The 14,801-nt window shown below is 35.8% G+C and overlaps 1 protein-coding gene across 2 annotated transcripts in view; it reads left to right on the forward strand.

Moving 5' to 3' along the window:
• LanA (laminin subunit alpha) overlaps positions 1 to 14,801 on the forward strand; it is a 308,555-nt gene that overhangs the window by 251,789 nt on the left and 41,965 nt on the right. For both annotated transcript variants that reach the window (XM_089239807.1, XM_089239808.1), the window contains 3 exons: positions 7,303 to 7,593; positions 11,690 to 11,845; positions 12,488 to 12,594. In XM_089239807.1, coding sequence (XP_089095933.1) covers positions 7,303 to 7,593; positions 11,690 to 11,845; positions 12,488 to 12,594 — 554 coding nt within the window. The remainder of the gene's footprint in view (positions 1 to 7,302; positions 7,594 to 11,689; positions 11,846 to 12,487; positions 12,595 to 14,801) is intronic.

Genomic DNA, 14,801 nt, shown 5'->3' on the forward strand with positions numbered 1-14,801 from the left:
TGTAAAGAAGCAAAGATTTCTAATTTTCCTCTGCTTTTCTAGTATGGGCTGCATTCATCTGAAACACCATGACTATGGGTGGGCTGACAGGTCTCCAGCCAGAGGCCCCGGGACGATTCTAACTTTTTCCATGCAATAAATTCACTTATTTGGAGCCCGTGAAACATATGACAAGGAGGCCCACCAAAGATCCCAGCCTGGGGGGGGGCCTATTCTATAGTGAATAGCATAAAATAAAGCACTAAAAATGTATTTATAATTCATGGAATGAAGGAAATATAACTAAAAACTAAGGTATTAAGGGTCCAAAAACTAGCTGAAAAATTGGTTGCATTTAATCTGTCTACTGTTTCAATCACAGTTTATAATAACTGAATCCAGGTTAAATTGATTTCAAGCCCAAAATAAACTATTTGAGGTCCCTCAGGTTAGTTCCAGGGCCATCATTACCAGACATGGAGCCCAAAAAGAAAATGATCTGCAGAGCTCCTTCGAATTGTGAATAATTATCTTTTATTTATTGTATTATTTGGAATAATCACTATCGTTTCTATAGTTGAAACATAGCTACCTTATTCTATTATAGTTAAAAAAATAATTTTTTTTATATTCCTACACATGCGGGACTCAGCATGTAGCCCTGTGCCCTGTATGGCTGCATCTGCCGCACACCCGTGAGGGTGACTCTGGTCAATCTAATCAAATACCAAAAAATATGCATATAAAATAAATGGCATGGTTATAGTGCAGTGCATTTGTGGTGTAAAAAGAATCACAACAACATGGGTCCCCGAAGCTGTCTTCTACTTTGCCATAGGTGAGTCATGACGTCAACTAATGACCTCTTGGAGCATTCATTGGTCAGCTGTACATATACAATGCAGTCCAATGTCTGAGTGAGACATAATGTGAAGCATGTGTGGAGAAGCAAAAATTTCTAATTTTCCTCTGCTTTTCTAGCATGGACTACATTCATCTGAAACACCATGACTAACACCCATGGGTGGGCTGACAGGGCTCCAACCAGAGGCAGCGGAAAGATTCTAACTTTTTTCCCCATGCAAAATAAATTCACTTATTTGGGGCCCGTGAAACATACGACAAGGAGACCCACCAAAGATCCCAGCCTGGTGGCCCCCAAGCCTCCTGGCTTGGGGCCTTCTATAGTGAATATATAGCTTAAAAACAAAAAAGATGGTAGATGCCATGGGTCCGAACCCTGTTTGTCCCCTCTCTTATGGGAGCCAAGGCCATATGCTAACACCATCCAGTAAAAGTAAATCTAACTCATGGCAACACCAAGTTCCCAATCTCTCAGATCATCATCTTGCCAAATTATTCATGTTTAAATGAATTAGGAATGGAGGAGGAAACTTTCTGATGAAAATTAATACTCAGAGTTGTAAAAAAAAACAAAAACATTTATTTTGTTTTCAATGTTCAAAATATCTAATTTTTACATATTATGGCCTCTGAAATGCACCAGTAAACTTAAAACTATGTTAAAATAGGCATTTATAGAAAAGCTGGAAAATAGGCAAAAAAGGAAGCATTTAATATTTTTTGCCTGAACTTCTGGGTTCACGTAATCAAATACGATATATTGGAAGGGAATTGCATTTCAATTAATTTGACAAAATTTATAAATTATTAGCAATAGTTAGTATGGCTGCCTGTTTACACTTCATTGTGGCTTAAATCATATTGAACAGATATACATTTTTGTCATACTTTTAAAAAGTTTCATCATCTCTTTATCGAATATACGTTGCAATTCGATAATGTTGATCATTTTTCAAATTTTTTATTACTATTTTTGTTTAATTAATATAAATTAATAGAAGTAATCAAGCACTGGGATTCACAAAAATAAAGAAAAACATTCTGAAACACATTAGAACTGTATTTGAAAATTTGGATTAATTTAAAATTACTACAATATATTCTGCTTATACAGTAGACTCTCTGTAACTCTCGACACCCCTAAAGTATCGACAAACATGTCGACTTAAGCAGATGTCGAGTTAGTGGGGTTTCACTCTAAATTTTTGTCTAATCGTTTTTGTGTACGTAATTATATACATTCTAACAATTGTATTAAATAAAATGCTAATTCTCATTAATTTTAATTCGGGGTTGTTTCAAAATAGAATCAAAACGTATACAAAATTTACCTCATGAAAAATAATCAAGTACATTTGCATGTTTTTCTTCCCGAAGAGAAAACAAAAATTTTTCTACACTATTCAGTTTATACCGCGATTGTTCGGCTTTTTCCTGACTGCATAGGAAGTGTGCATCATGGAGAGATGGTGCAGATACTTCTTCATCTGAACTTTCTGTGATTCTATTTCTTCGAAACATGAAGCACTTGCTTTGGGTGATTGATTCTAGAATATCATCGTGTGCTAAAAGTCCTGAAGTTACAACATACTGTGAGTTAATACTCACAAATTCATCGTCGATATAATCACCCATAGTGCTATTTATGCTTCCTCCACACTTAATCTAGGAGGAATCTTCAGAGAAATAATCTTTTTATTTTAATTAATTAATTTTCTTTGGAGAAATAATCGTTCTCCAAAGATTCAGAACAAAAACCAACATGACGGAAGCAGTTCCGAATCATGGCACTCGTGCCTGAGTTCCATGCAGAACCAATCATTTTAACTGCATCTAAAACAGAAATTTTTGCATCAATTCTAACATCCACAAATTCACAAATTTTTTGTCTGTAATTTTCTGTAAAAAGTTTTTATACTTAAGATAATTCCTAATTTCCTTGATTAAGATTTTTTGTGAAATCTTTTGCTTTCTCTTGAATTATTGACCCTGATAATTATTGGGATTGAGTGAGATTGAGGGATTTGAACCACAAAAGTGTTGCTTCCTCTACATCGCTGAATTCTGATTTCTTATGCATTTTCTGCTTGGTTCATAACAAGGGCGTAGCCAGGGGGGGGGGACTTGGGGGGTCTGGTCCCCCCCCCGAAATGTGAGAAAATGACCGAAAAAAGGGAAAAAGATGGCCAAATCCATTGTTCTGTCACTTTGGTTCCCCCCCCCGAAATGAAAGTGGTCCCCCCCCCCGAACGAAATTTCTGGCTACGCCCCTGGTTCATAAGAAGATTCAAATGCTGAAAAAAAATTTCCCTCATTTTTAGCAAATGTTGAAATGGGTTCTGTGCAACTCCATATTCTTCAGCGAGTTCACTCTGAGTTTTTCCTGATTCTAGTTTTTTGAAAATTTAAACTTTTGATTTTAAAGGTAAAGTATGAAGTTCGCGTGGAGCCACTGCATTCACGACTGTCGATAATCACAATGATAACCAAATGAGATATTCAGCGTCTAACCAGGCTTTAGCTCTTTTTCTTTTACTCCTTTTCCAAGAAATCGTAAAACTGAGTTCCGCCAAAAGCATTCTCCGCTACAGACAATATCAAAACTTACAATAGATAAGATTTTTATCCCTATTGGATGTTGGCAATTTCAACATCCAATAGGGATCATATCACACTTTTGGGATCATTCACACTTCTTTTGACCATGAAAAGAATGAAAGACCTGTCCTGGAAATGCACTAAAATGATAGGCTGGCCAAGAGGCTTCAAACATTCATTCTTCACATGCACGCTCCCCCCACCCATAGCGCAAAAAAGGGATCCATCATATAGAACAAAGAAACAAAGGATTATCGAAGTACCCACAGACAGCGTCAAAAAATTCTTAGAATCGTAACACATGGGAAATTGTAAAAACCAGTCGTAGTAAAGGGACAAAAGTCGTAGTAGACTTGAGCAGAGTTAAGCAAAACATGTGTCGAGTTAGAGTTTTCCCTTCATTGAAATTAGTATTGGGCCAACCAAGGGAATAATAGATGTCGAGTTATCCGGATAGTCGAGTTACAGAGAGTCTACTGTATAACATTCCCACTTAGAAAGTTTTTTTGCTTAGTACAACTTTCATAGCGAAAAATAAAATTCATTTAGCAAAACAAACTGAAATCTATTATGCTGAATTATTCGGTTGTACTGAAAAATCTTGTGACAGGAAAAAAAGCCTAATTTTGCTAAGGGAAAAATCAACGTTTTTTTCATATCAAAAGAAAAATTATTCTGTATTAAAAAAAACTAAAGATCAATTTACATAAATTAATTAAAACTGCAGATGGATAAAAATTATTACAAATTTGGCATTTATGAAAATCAATGAAAAAATTCAGGATTTATAAATATTTAGAATTTATAAAAATTCAAAATTTGTAATGAATCACGCAATTATTAAAATTAAATAAATATTATTATATGTGATATATATGTGATATTATATTATTATATCATGAGTATATAATTAATAGAAATTGGAATGAATGAAAGAAAAAAAAGATATCAAGATAAAAATGACAGTTTTCTGATACAAAATTAAATACAACTCACACATTCAAATAACATATGATTGACCTTTGGAGGGGGCACAAAATTTTGGAAGTGGTGGCACAAGAAAATTTTCCTAGAGAAATTTTAAGAACATTCAAAAAGCATTTAAATTAACTAGTAATCTGAGTACTAGTAACACAAATTAAATAAAATAGCATATAAAAGGTATTTTCTTTCGATATTTTAATTTTTGCAAAACGAAAACATTTGCTTTCTTTAAATTTTTTTTTGGTCGGCTTTAGGGGAGGGTCACAATCCTTCTATGTATGCCTCTGGTCGACAGCATAAACTCTTGACAAATAAATTTTTTCCTTTCTTTTTCCTCCCGATTGAAAAATCGGCGGGTTCAATTTTTTTCTTCTGGGGGGGGGGGGGTGTTAAGTTTTTTCCTGCAAAATAACACTATAATCTCGGCTTGGGGATTAGAACCCCAAAAAACCATCCTTTGCATATGACAATGAGTATCACTAAGAGCGATATTCTTAGCAGCATTAACCATGGTTTTGCGATATTTTTCTGGTATAAGTTCTGTAAGGGTGTCAACTGCAAAATCTATGCAATTTTTATCACTTCTCCATTCGTAAAAGGTAAACTATGTTGGGCAATTGTCTTGGCAACTTTGATCGAAATCTCAGTTGATAATTTGTTGGTATCAATATCACCACCTTCACTGAAGCATTTTTGTTGTCACAAAAAATTCGATTTCAATTCTTGAAGTTGCAAGAATCTTACTTCCAACTTTTCCGGATATTATATTGCAAATGTCCTATCGTGAATCTCAGTGTCTTTTACAATTTTCTCTTCGGAAATCAGCTAGCGAAGTGTGGCATATAAGGCACTGAACTGTTGCATCCGTAGGCGGAGATAGACTTGGAAGTCTGGGGGGGGGGGCACGGTCATTATTGCTGGGGGGACACGATGATGATGTCAATTCATGTATACATATACATATATACATTAGATCAGTCGACTCCACCTTTGACGCTGCGGGGGGGGGGGCATAGCCCCCACATCCTGTAGCGGAGCCCCTAGGCTGGGATCTTTTGCGGGCCCCTTCTATAATGCTGGCCCCTCATCAGACATGAGCTGGTTGATGTGGAATCCTGTAGGAAACTATCATTCCCGATGGATTTCTTGTTGTCATCATTCTGTCTACAAAACAGTGTGGATAAACTTCCAGATGTGTTGTTCTCGGGGCCATAACTAGGCTGGAGCAACCGGTTCCCTGAGCCAAATGAGAGCCCCCCCACAAAAAAATGTTCACTCATTTTGCATAGTAATAACTCCTTCAAGGGGATCGTAAGAAAGACATTGCCCCAGGGCCCTGAGAGGGCACGCTACGGCCCTGGTTGTTCTTCTTGTCATGAAAAGCTGACCCAACTGAAGGCTAATTCTAATGTTCGCAACAAGTATTTAAAAACAATGTTTTCCAAACTTTGTATCGTAAACTAGGGCGACCTTATGTCAAACCTTTTGGGGGTTTTCCTTACATTTTCTTTCGTACTTTGCTTAGGAAGGGACCGGAAATTTTTTTTCACTTGGCACTTAGTCATCCCCTGGGGGGGGGGGGGGGTGGCAAAATGTGCCATCACTTTTTTCTCCCCTATAACTCTCCAGAAACAAGTTATGGCACATTGTTGCACCCAGTTTTATTGAATTCTGTGTGTTAGGAAGGACTTCAGTTAGGACTTTACTAGGAACCATTTGAAAAAATTATTTCTGCCCAATATAAGGTCATTTTTGAATTTTTAAATAAAATGGTCTCTGAAACCTAAAAACATCAGTTTATAGACATTTTTAAGTAAAGAAAATGTTTATTTTTACTTCTTTTGGAACATTTTAATTTGCTGAAAAATAAACAAGAATAAAGAAGACTCAAAACTTAAAAATATGAGGCTCTTTTTAAAAAATAACCCTGTATAAATGTAACATTCATTTCTTCAAATCGACTACAAATTTTTTGTCACTGTCAATTGGTCGAGGTTTCTTGATTTTCATTATGGTTTGGCTTCTCGGATACCAAATTTCATCAGCTGGGTCAGGACATGAATAAAATTTGCCAACTTTCTTCATAGCCCTTGCACACGTCTCCCCACTATGATCAAAATTGGTGAGCATCTGCTTGTTTCTTATCGCACAAAGAGCCTCTTCAAGTGCTTCATTTGAGTAATTGTGGTAGAGTTGACCACCCAGCTTAACTTGCAAACTAACATAACTTGCAAACTATTGCTGGTAACAAACTAGTATAAAAAGGGCAAAAACACTGAAAAAAACAGGTTCCACAAAGTCACCACCTGAATTCCCATTTTTTTGTTTATGTATCATATTTCTGCCGAAATGCAGTATTTTTACAATTCAAATAGGTATTTCTAATTATAAGTAACTTCTACATAGAAATATTAACTTACCTAGTTTCTACGAAACATACACTGCCTGCACCAGGAGAGGTTTTCACGCACTTGAAAAATTTCATGTAACTCAATAAAAATCCTGAATTACCTTGTTATTTGCAAATTTTTATCACATCCTCAACTTTTGGAAAAGTGTACATTATAGAAATGTCTATATTGTAAAGTAAATTTTGCAATTTTACTAACACATTTAACTGTGCAAAAAATTCTGTGTTTTTCAGAGTCTCATTATTTTTCTAGTTAAGTAAAAATTAGTTCAAAACATATTTATCAAGGAATCATTACCTCTCTGTGTATATAAACTGCAGTATATAATTTTTTAAGTCATGGTAAAATTCAATGAAACATTTGTTTTATTGAACATTTAATTTTTACAATATATTGCCGGTAGCACATAGGTGATTGAATAGTTAAAGGGTCAAACCAATGAAAAACTGATTTTTTTTCCCTACAGATACAAGAAACAGTGAAGAATTTTCGTTTTGATGGTTGCATTGAAGAAGTCAAACTTGGAAAGGTTCCTATCGGCCTGTGGGATTTCGTTCATGCTGAGAATAATTTTCAGGGTTGTGCAGAGCGTGATCAATTAGTAATTGCTGAGCCTACTAATGATTTTAGGTTCAGTGGGACCGGATACGTTATTTTACCAAGAAAAAAAATGAACTTTGCAACAGAAACATTTATAAAAATGAAATTCAAAACATATGCAGCAGAAGGCTTACTATTTTTGATTGGTAAGAAGAATGTAAGTTCATTTATAATCATATATTCTCCTGCTTATTTTTATATTTTATTTTTTGTTTTCTCTTTGAGCAAACAAATACAGCAGTCTCTATCTAACTAACTTCTATGCAATGTTCTCTGTAAATTGTGTGCAAGCATGATCGTGCAAGGTGAAAGTGCTTCTGTGCACACAAAAGAAATTCACCATTGGTATATATGAAAAATTGTCTTGCTGTGCACCAAGAAAACAGCTTCATGCAGGTTTAAAAAAAAAATAGAGGGAAAGTTGCTTCTGTGTAATAAAACTTATACTGAAATGCTCAAATTTTCATTAATATATTTCAAACCAAAAATGATTTCTATATAACAAATGTTTTGATGGAATAGATGAATGAAATTAATGAAGCAACAATTTCAAAAGAATAAAACACTTTCTTAAAAATTTTATTCTGATTATGTATATGAAACAGATTTTCCAAGTTTTTTGAAATAAAAATCAATTATTGTAGAAAACAAATAATAATGATGGATATGAAAAAAACAGTTATATGTTACAGTTAAAGTGTTATTTAAAATTAGGTCTCTAAAATAGTGTACATATAAGGAAAAAATTAAGGAAATTTGTTGTATGTGGCAACAAGATGTAAAAACAGTACTCAAGACCATCCAGTTCATGTGTTTACATCCTGTATCAATGCTTGGTCACAATGCCTGTTGCTGCGTTACGTCTTTGTCTATATTCTATATATTTCCAGTTAGTTCATTGTTTGTTTTCATTAACAAATACTATATAATAACATCACATGTCTTCAATCAGTCTCACCACTAGGATAAAATAATTGACAATGAGATAAAAAACTTCAAAAGAAACTTTAATTCCTATAAGTATCGATCCAAACAGTCGTGGATTATGTTGCAACTCTGCAACAGGATATTATCAACTGTGAGTTTGTATCACCTTGCCAGTGCAAAACGTCTTTAGCTGATATATTTTCCTACATGCGCAGTTTTTCCATGGAATTCGGGACAGCGCGATACGTGAGCAACTTTCAAAGTCCGAAATTCTTGAATTCGATGAAATCTTGAAGAGAGCAACAACTTTCGAAGCATCAAAAATTGACAAACTTTCAAAGAAATCAACAAGTGCAACTTTTGATGAAGTCAACAAAGTTGTGAAATCCAAACCAGCGAAACGTGACTCGAATAACTCACGGAACACAGCAGTATCTTATCCAAGAAGCAAGAACCACCAGCATTCCAAATTCAGTTCCAGAATAGACTTTGTAAAATTGGGTATACAAAATCTTTGTATTCGTTGTGGTCGTGATAATCACATTGCAGATGATTGCAAAATGAATCCAAAATCTCTCAAGTGCAGTGTCTGCAAGAAAACGTGACACCTCAGAAAAGTATGCATTAAGACACTGCTAGATGAACAGAGCAAAATCCATCAGAATTCAAATCAACCAATCATATGTCCAATGCTGAAGCTTTTCGTTGTTATGGTGTGCAACAAATTATTGAAATATTTGAACACCATGAATGACCAAAGGATATAGACAAATATTTCATCATGATCAACACTAAAGGTCGAGAGGTAAGATTTGAAGTGGACTCTGGTGCAGGATATACATTTATTCCATGTGGTGAATTCCATGAGCTAAACATTTGAACACAACTTCAAATCTCAACTATCGCTTTTCGATCATACACTGGTAATGTGTTCCTGCCAGATGGGAAAGTTGATGTGAATGTGGAGTACTGAGGGAAAAAACCCCACTAAGAGCTCTATGTTGTTCCATAGGAATATGATGCATTATTAGGAATGCATCATGCTCAATCATGAAGCACCAACTATTGTGTTTGCATGTAATCATTTCTTTAACTATCTGTTTGGATAATGTTTCCAATTAGTGACTGACAAACATCCTCTAACAAGGATTTTTCATTCAACTTCAAAGCCACCTCCTATGACGTGTGACAGTTTATTTCAATATGCTAGTTTTTTTTCAGCGTTTGATTACAAAATTACATTCAAGAAAGGAATTGGAAACAGATGCCAGTTGCCTTTTCAGGGCTCCAGTTGTGCAGAAAGAGAGGTCCAGTGACATGGCTATCAACAACAAGATCTATCAAGTGTGTGTGGCATCAATTAATGAACTATCGACAGAATTATTGAATGCTGACTTGATCAACAAAAGCAACTGACTCGTGAAAATTTATCGAAAATCCAACTGGAAATTCAACAAGATCCTGAACTTTCTTATGAATATACCCTAGAAGATTGAATCCTATTGAAAGAGCGAAGAGTAGTAATTCCGAAAATACTACAGAAATCTGTTTTAAATGAACTGCATCAAACACACATTGGCATCACAAAAATGAAACAACTTTCCCTAAGATACATTTATTGGAAAGGAATCGACAAAGATATTGAAAATTTATCCAGATCATGTGAACAGTGTGTTCACATCAAGACAAATCCTTTGTAGGTGCAAGTTCATACCTGGGATGAACCAAAGGAAAATTGGGACCGCGTCCACATTGATTATGCTGGGCCTTTCCAGAACAATTTTTTCTTGATCGTTATTGATGCAAAATCCAAATGGGCTGAGATCAAAATATAACAAAATGCTCCTTCTTCATTCTCAACCCTTGAAATGTTATCTGACATTTTCTCTATGCACAGACATTCACACACAATTGTTTTAGACAATGCAACAATTTTTGTCCGTGACCAGTGCTAAAAATGAAATTTTTCAGAAGCTTATTGCACCTGGACATTCTGCTTACTAATGGCTTGGCTGAGAGAAATGCACAGACATTGAAAAATTAATTGAAACCATATCCAATGCGTCAAATTCAATGCATGCGAATGTGAGAGAAATAGTTTTTCGATAACAAGCCACTCCATTGTCAAATGGTAAAACTCCTGCTGAAATGTATTTGCAACGCAACATCCACAGTCAACTCAATGCTCTTCGACCCAGGAAACACATTGAGAACACTGAACACACAATCAAGTCTAGACAATTAAGCATGGGAGACAGAATACAAACCGGATGTTATATCAACAATTGAACTGTATGGAAATTTGGTCCTATTGTTCGAAAATTTGGAAAGCTTCACTATCAAGTGAAGTTGGATGATGGCTATTCTTTCAAAAGACACATTGATCAACTAAAAAGAACAAAGGAAGAAAATCTGATCATTAAATTCAGATTTTTTAACCTATCAGCAATGGCGTTTCATCTTTAGGGCATAAAAATCTGAGCCCTAATAATGAAGATTCTGACAAACAGAATCAACAACAACCCAGATGGCAAGAGTTTTTGTTATCCAGGAATGCATCAGCAACAAACTGATTACTCCCAAAATTCAGATATTCACCCACAACCAAGAAACAGCCAGGATCAAGGCCATAGTGAGAGGGGACTCAGGGATTTGGTGCCCCCAAAATATGAGAAAATTTCTGGCTATGAGCCTGGCCAGGATGTACCAGTCACAGACCAACTTGATACCCAGCTTTGAAGGTCAACATGGCAATGCAGATCTCCATCATACCTGCAAGAGTATGTCACAGATTAACTGTTCAATTAAGCATGGGAGAACTGTCGTATCTGGCAACAAGATGTAAAAACAGTAGTCAAGACCATCCAGTTCATGTGTTTACGTCCTGTATCAATGCTTGTTGCTGCATTATGTCTTTGTCTATATTCTATATTTATTAATCCAGTTAGTTCTTGTTATGTTTTCATTAATCAATAGTATATAATAACATCACATGTCTTCAATCAGTGTCACCACTAGGATAAAATAAAAGTTGATCTTGTATGAATGAAATTTTCATACACATACTTTCATTGTGATTTCAGATGCAGGGCCAGAACTAGGGGAGAAGGTTGTGCTGAGCACTGAACCAGGAAGGGTGCTGAGTTTTCTTTGTTCATTCAAAATTATGGAGGGGGGTTGGTACCAAAATTGATATTTACCCTGGGTGACAGGATAAAGTTTATTTTTAGTTGTGGCCCTGGATGTTCTAATTTATCATTAGATTATATTTAAAGTTTTAATGAATCTTGAAAAATGATATTCATTTAATTGATAATGCATTGCAGGATGATTTTCTGGCACTTCAGCTGGTAAATGGTAAAATTGTTCTAGCATATGAACTTGGAAGTGGGATGGCAGAAATAACATCAGATACTGTATATAATGATGGAGAATGGCATTCTTTGGAAGCAACAAGAGATGGTGTTGAAGCTGTTCTGAAAGTAATGGTGTTTGTATACATTTTAGAAAAAAAAAAGTTATTTTGTATGTGCTCTTTTGATGAATTTAGTTTTTATTATGTACATAGTAAGAACTCTGTATAATGTCATCAGGTTTATAACATCATTGTTTTGTAGGTCCTTGCTAGCATAATTAGTGAATTGGAATTGCTCATTATTAAGTCACCCTCCTTATGAAGCCATTCTTATTCGGTCCCCAGCAGCGCCGTCTTAACACATGGGCTCACCCAGGCATGGCCTGAGGACCTCAAGACAAGAGGAGTCTCAAAATAATGAGAAGTAGTTGGATTTTTTGAGAATTTTCCAGGTAGGGCCTCAGAAAAATCACTTGGCCCGGGGGCCCATGATGTTCTTAAGACAGCCCTGCCCAGAGGTGACGCTATACCAAGGTCTCACTGTATATAATATCTACAAAAGTTGAATATTTCACATGTTTTGCAGTTGAATATTTTACATGTTTTGCCGTTGAATATTTCACATGTTTTGCAGTTGAATGTTTCAAATGTTTGCATAAAAGATTTACTACAGAATACAAAGTGATTCAATATTTTGTGTAAAACCATACACTTAATATTGTTTGAGATATTTATTAGATAATATATAATGATATTTTAATGAAATTAGGTGGACAACATAGAAGTTGGTAGCAGTCAGTCTCCTGGTTCACAGAAAACGTTGTCCACAACAAATCAAATTTTTGTGGGTGGTCATCCTGGTCTTCATTCTTATGAGTAAGTTAGCTAAAAGCATATAATATACATATATATAGGGTGATAACTATCGACCACCCAAAAATTACACACATGATTCCTTGTGAAAAACTAATATGGAAAAGTGTTTTCTGTTTTTTGATCTGACACATAATTAATGAGTTATAATGCTTTGAAAATTGATGTCACTTAAAAATCCGGCCGAATTCACGAAACGTACACCAAATATATAACTTGGCGTTTTAGAAAATGCTAAAAATATATTAACCCTGCTATACAGGAAACGAAAGATATAAAAACCAGTTTTTTTTCTCGCACTTTTCAGGAAAGAGAAAAAACTTTTTTACAAGTCGGAACAGGTTGTTTGCATCTCACAAAGCTCACTTCACTGAGGTTATAGATTAGCGTTAGCCGTTTTGTTTTATTCTCCAGAAAGTACTGCGTCTAATTATTTATTGTTATAATTTCTAATTTGATGGTATTCAGCATACAAGAATATTGTAACATGCACCTTATATTCGGTGAGTGCCACGGATCAGCCTTACAAACAGCAATGTTATACATTCAATGGTATCCAACACGAAAGCACCCAGACTATCCGCGAAGGAAAGAATTCTGTCAATGGCTGCTTCAACAGAATTCCAATGACAGCACTTTCCTAAATAGGATTTTATGGACTGACGAAGCAACATTTACTTGTGAAGGTGTTTTTAACAGCCTAACAGCCATATCTGGGATTTTTCAAATCCTAATGCAACATGTCCAAATGCTCATCAGGTTTGTTGGGGAATTAATGTTGGTGCGGCATTATAAACAACAATCTTCTGGGACCACATCTGGTTTCCACAACGTCTGATTGCTGAAGACTACCTTGTTTTCTTGATAGATTGCCTCCCAGACTTCCTTGACGACCTTCCCTTGGCTATCTTTCGAAATCTTTGGCTGCAGCATGTTGGGGCACCGGTCCCATCGGAATTACGCATCAAATGTCCGCACATGGTTAAATCAAGATTACCCAAATCGGCGGATTGGCCACGGTGGCCCAATACAGTGGCCCGCTAGATCCCCTGACCTAAACCCTTTAGATTTTTTTATGGGGCCATCTTAAAGCGCATGTGTATAGGCATACGCTTGACTCACAAGAAGACCTCGTAACCACCTTGCATGCGGCAGTGACACCGCCCATGCTGGATCGGGTTCAGCTCTCCATCCCACGCCATACTTCTTCATGTATCTTAAGGGACAGAGCACATTTTGAGCACTTACTAATGTAAAATGCAATCTTCCTTTTAGTCACTGTGGTGGTTGAGTGATCATAGTGACGGACTGTCATCATGAGGTCCCAGGTTCAAACCCCGCCGTCACCACAGTGGTGGTCGGCTGTAGTTAGTTTTTTGTGGTTTTCAACTTTGAGGTGCGAATGCGAGCCGATCTCCCGTTAAAAAGTCTCGCAAAAGATAGCAGCCGACCTAAAACGGTACAAATATTCAATCATTGCACTTCACTCACAACTTGAAATATAGATGACAGCATTGAAACGTCAGACACAATGTTAGATACTCAATCAGACTGTCAGGCACACACACACACTCACATTCCCAGCAGAACTCACTCTGTAGTAAATTGGCCATAGCGATAGATCAAAGTTTAATCGGTTTGAGAGAAAGAAACTTCCTCTTACCAAACTGACCTTAAAAAATTTTGAGAGTGATGAAATTATTCTTAAAAGTTGTTTTTTCGAATAATACTGGCTCTAATAACTACCATAAACCTAAACGTTTGGGAATTAAACATTGTGATTAAAATATCAAAATTTTAGGCCTGAAAATAAAACTTTTTCATGTTTCCAAGGGAATTTTAATGGTTTTAGGGTATATTAGGGTGGCTGATTTCAAAACTGCTGATGGTTTCGGTACAGTATCAATATTTCAATGTAGTCTGCAGTCATTAATTTTTACGTGGAAATTTTTCTTTCCAATTTTTATTCACTTTCCTATTTTATTCAATATATTATCACATTTATATCATTATCAGACATCAGTGATCTTTATGTATTGATATTAAGTTTAGTAGGTGCGGTAGCCCAGGTCGATAAGATACTCGCCTAAAAGTACCAAAGGATGTTTAGAGGTGTCACGAGTTCGATACCCGGTGCATTCTTGTCAGAAACTTTCCTGATGCCGGGGTACAAAGGAAACGGTGACATGACCACAGAAAAATATAGCTAC

The sequence above is a fragment of the Pholcus phalangioides genome, unplaced genomic scaffold, assembly GCF_987345545.1.
Source record: "Pholcus phalangioides strain wild (caught in Gottingen) unplaced genomic scaffold, Ppha-v1.0 ptg000011l_1, whole genome shotgun sequence".
Lineage (NCBI taxonomy): Eukaryota > Metazoa > Arthropoda > Arachnida > Araneae > Pholcidae > Pholcus > Pholcus phalangioides.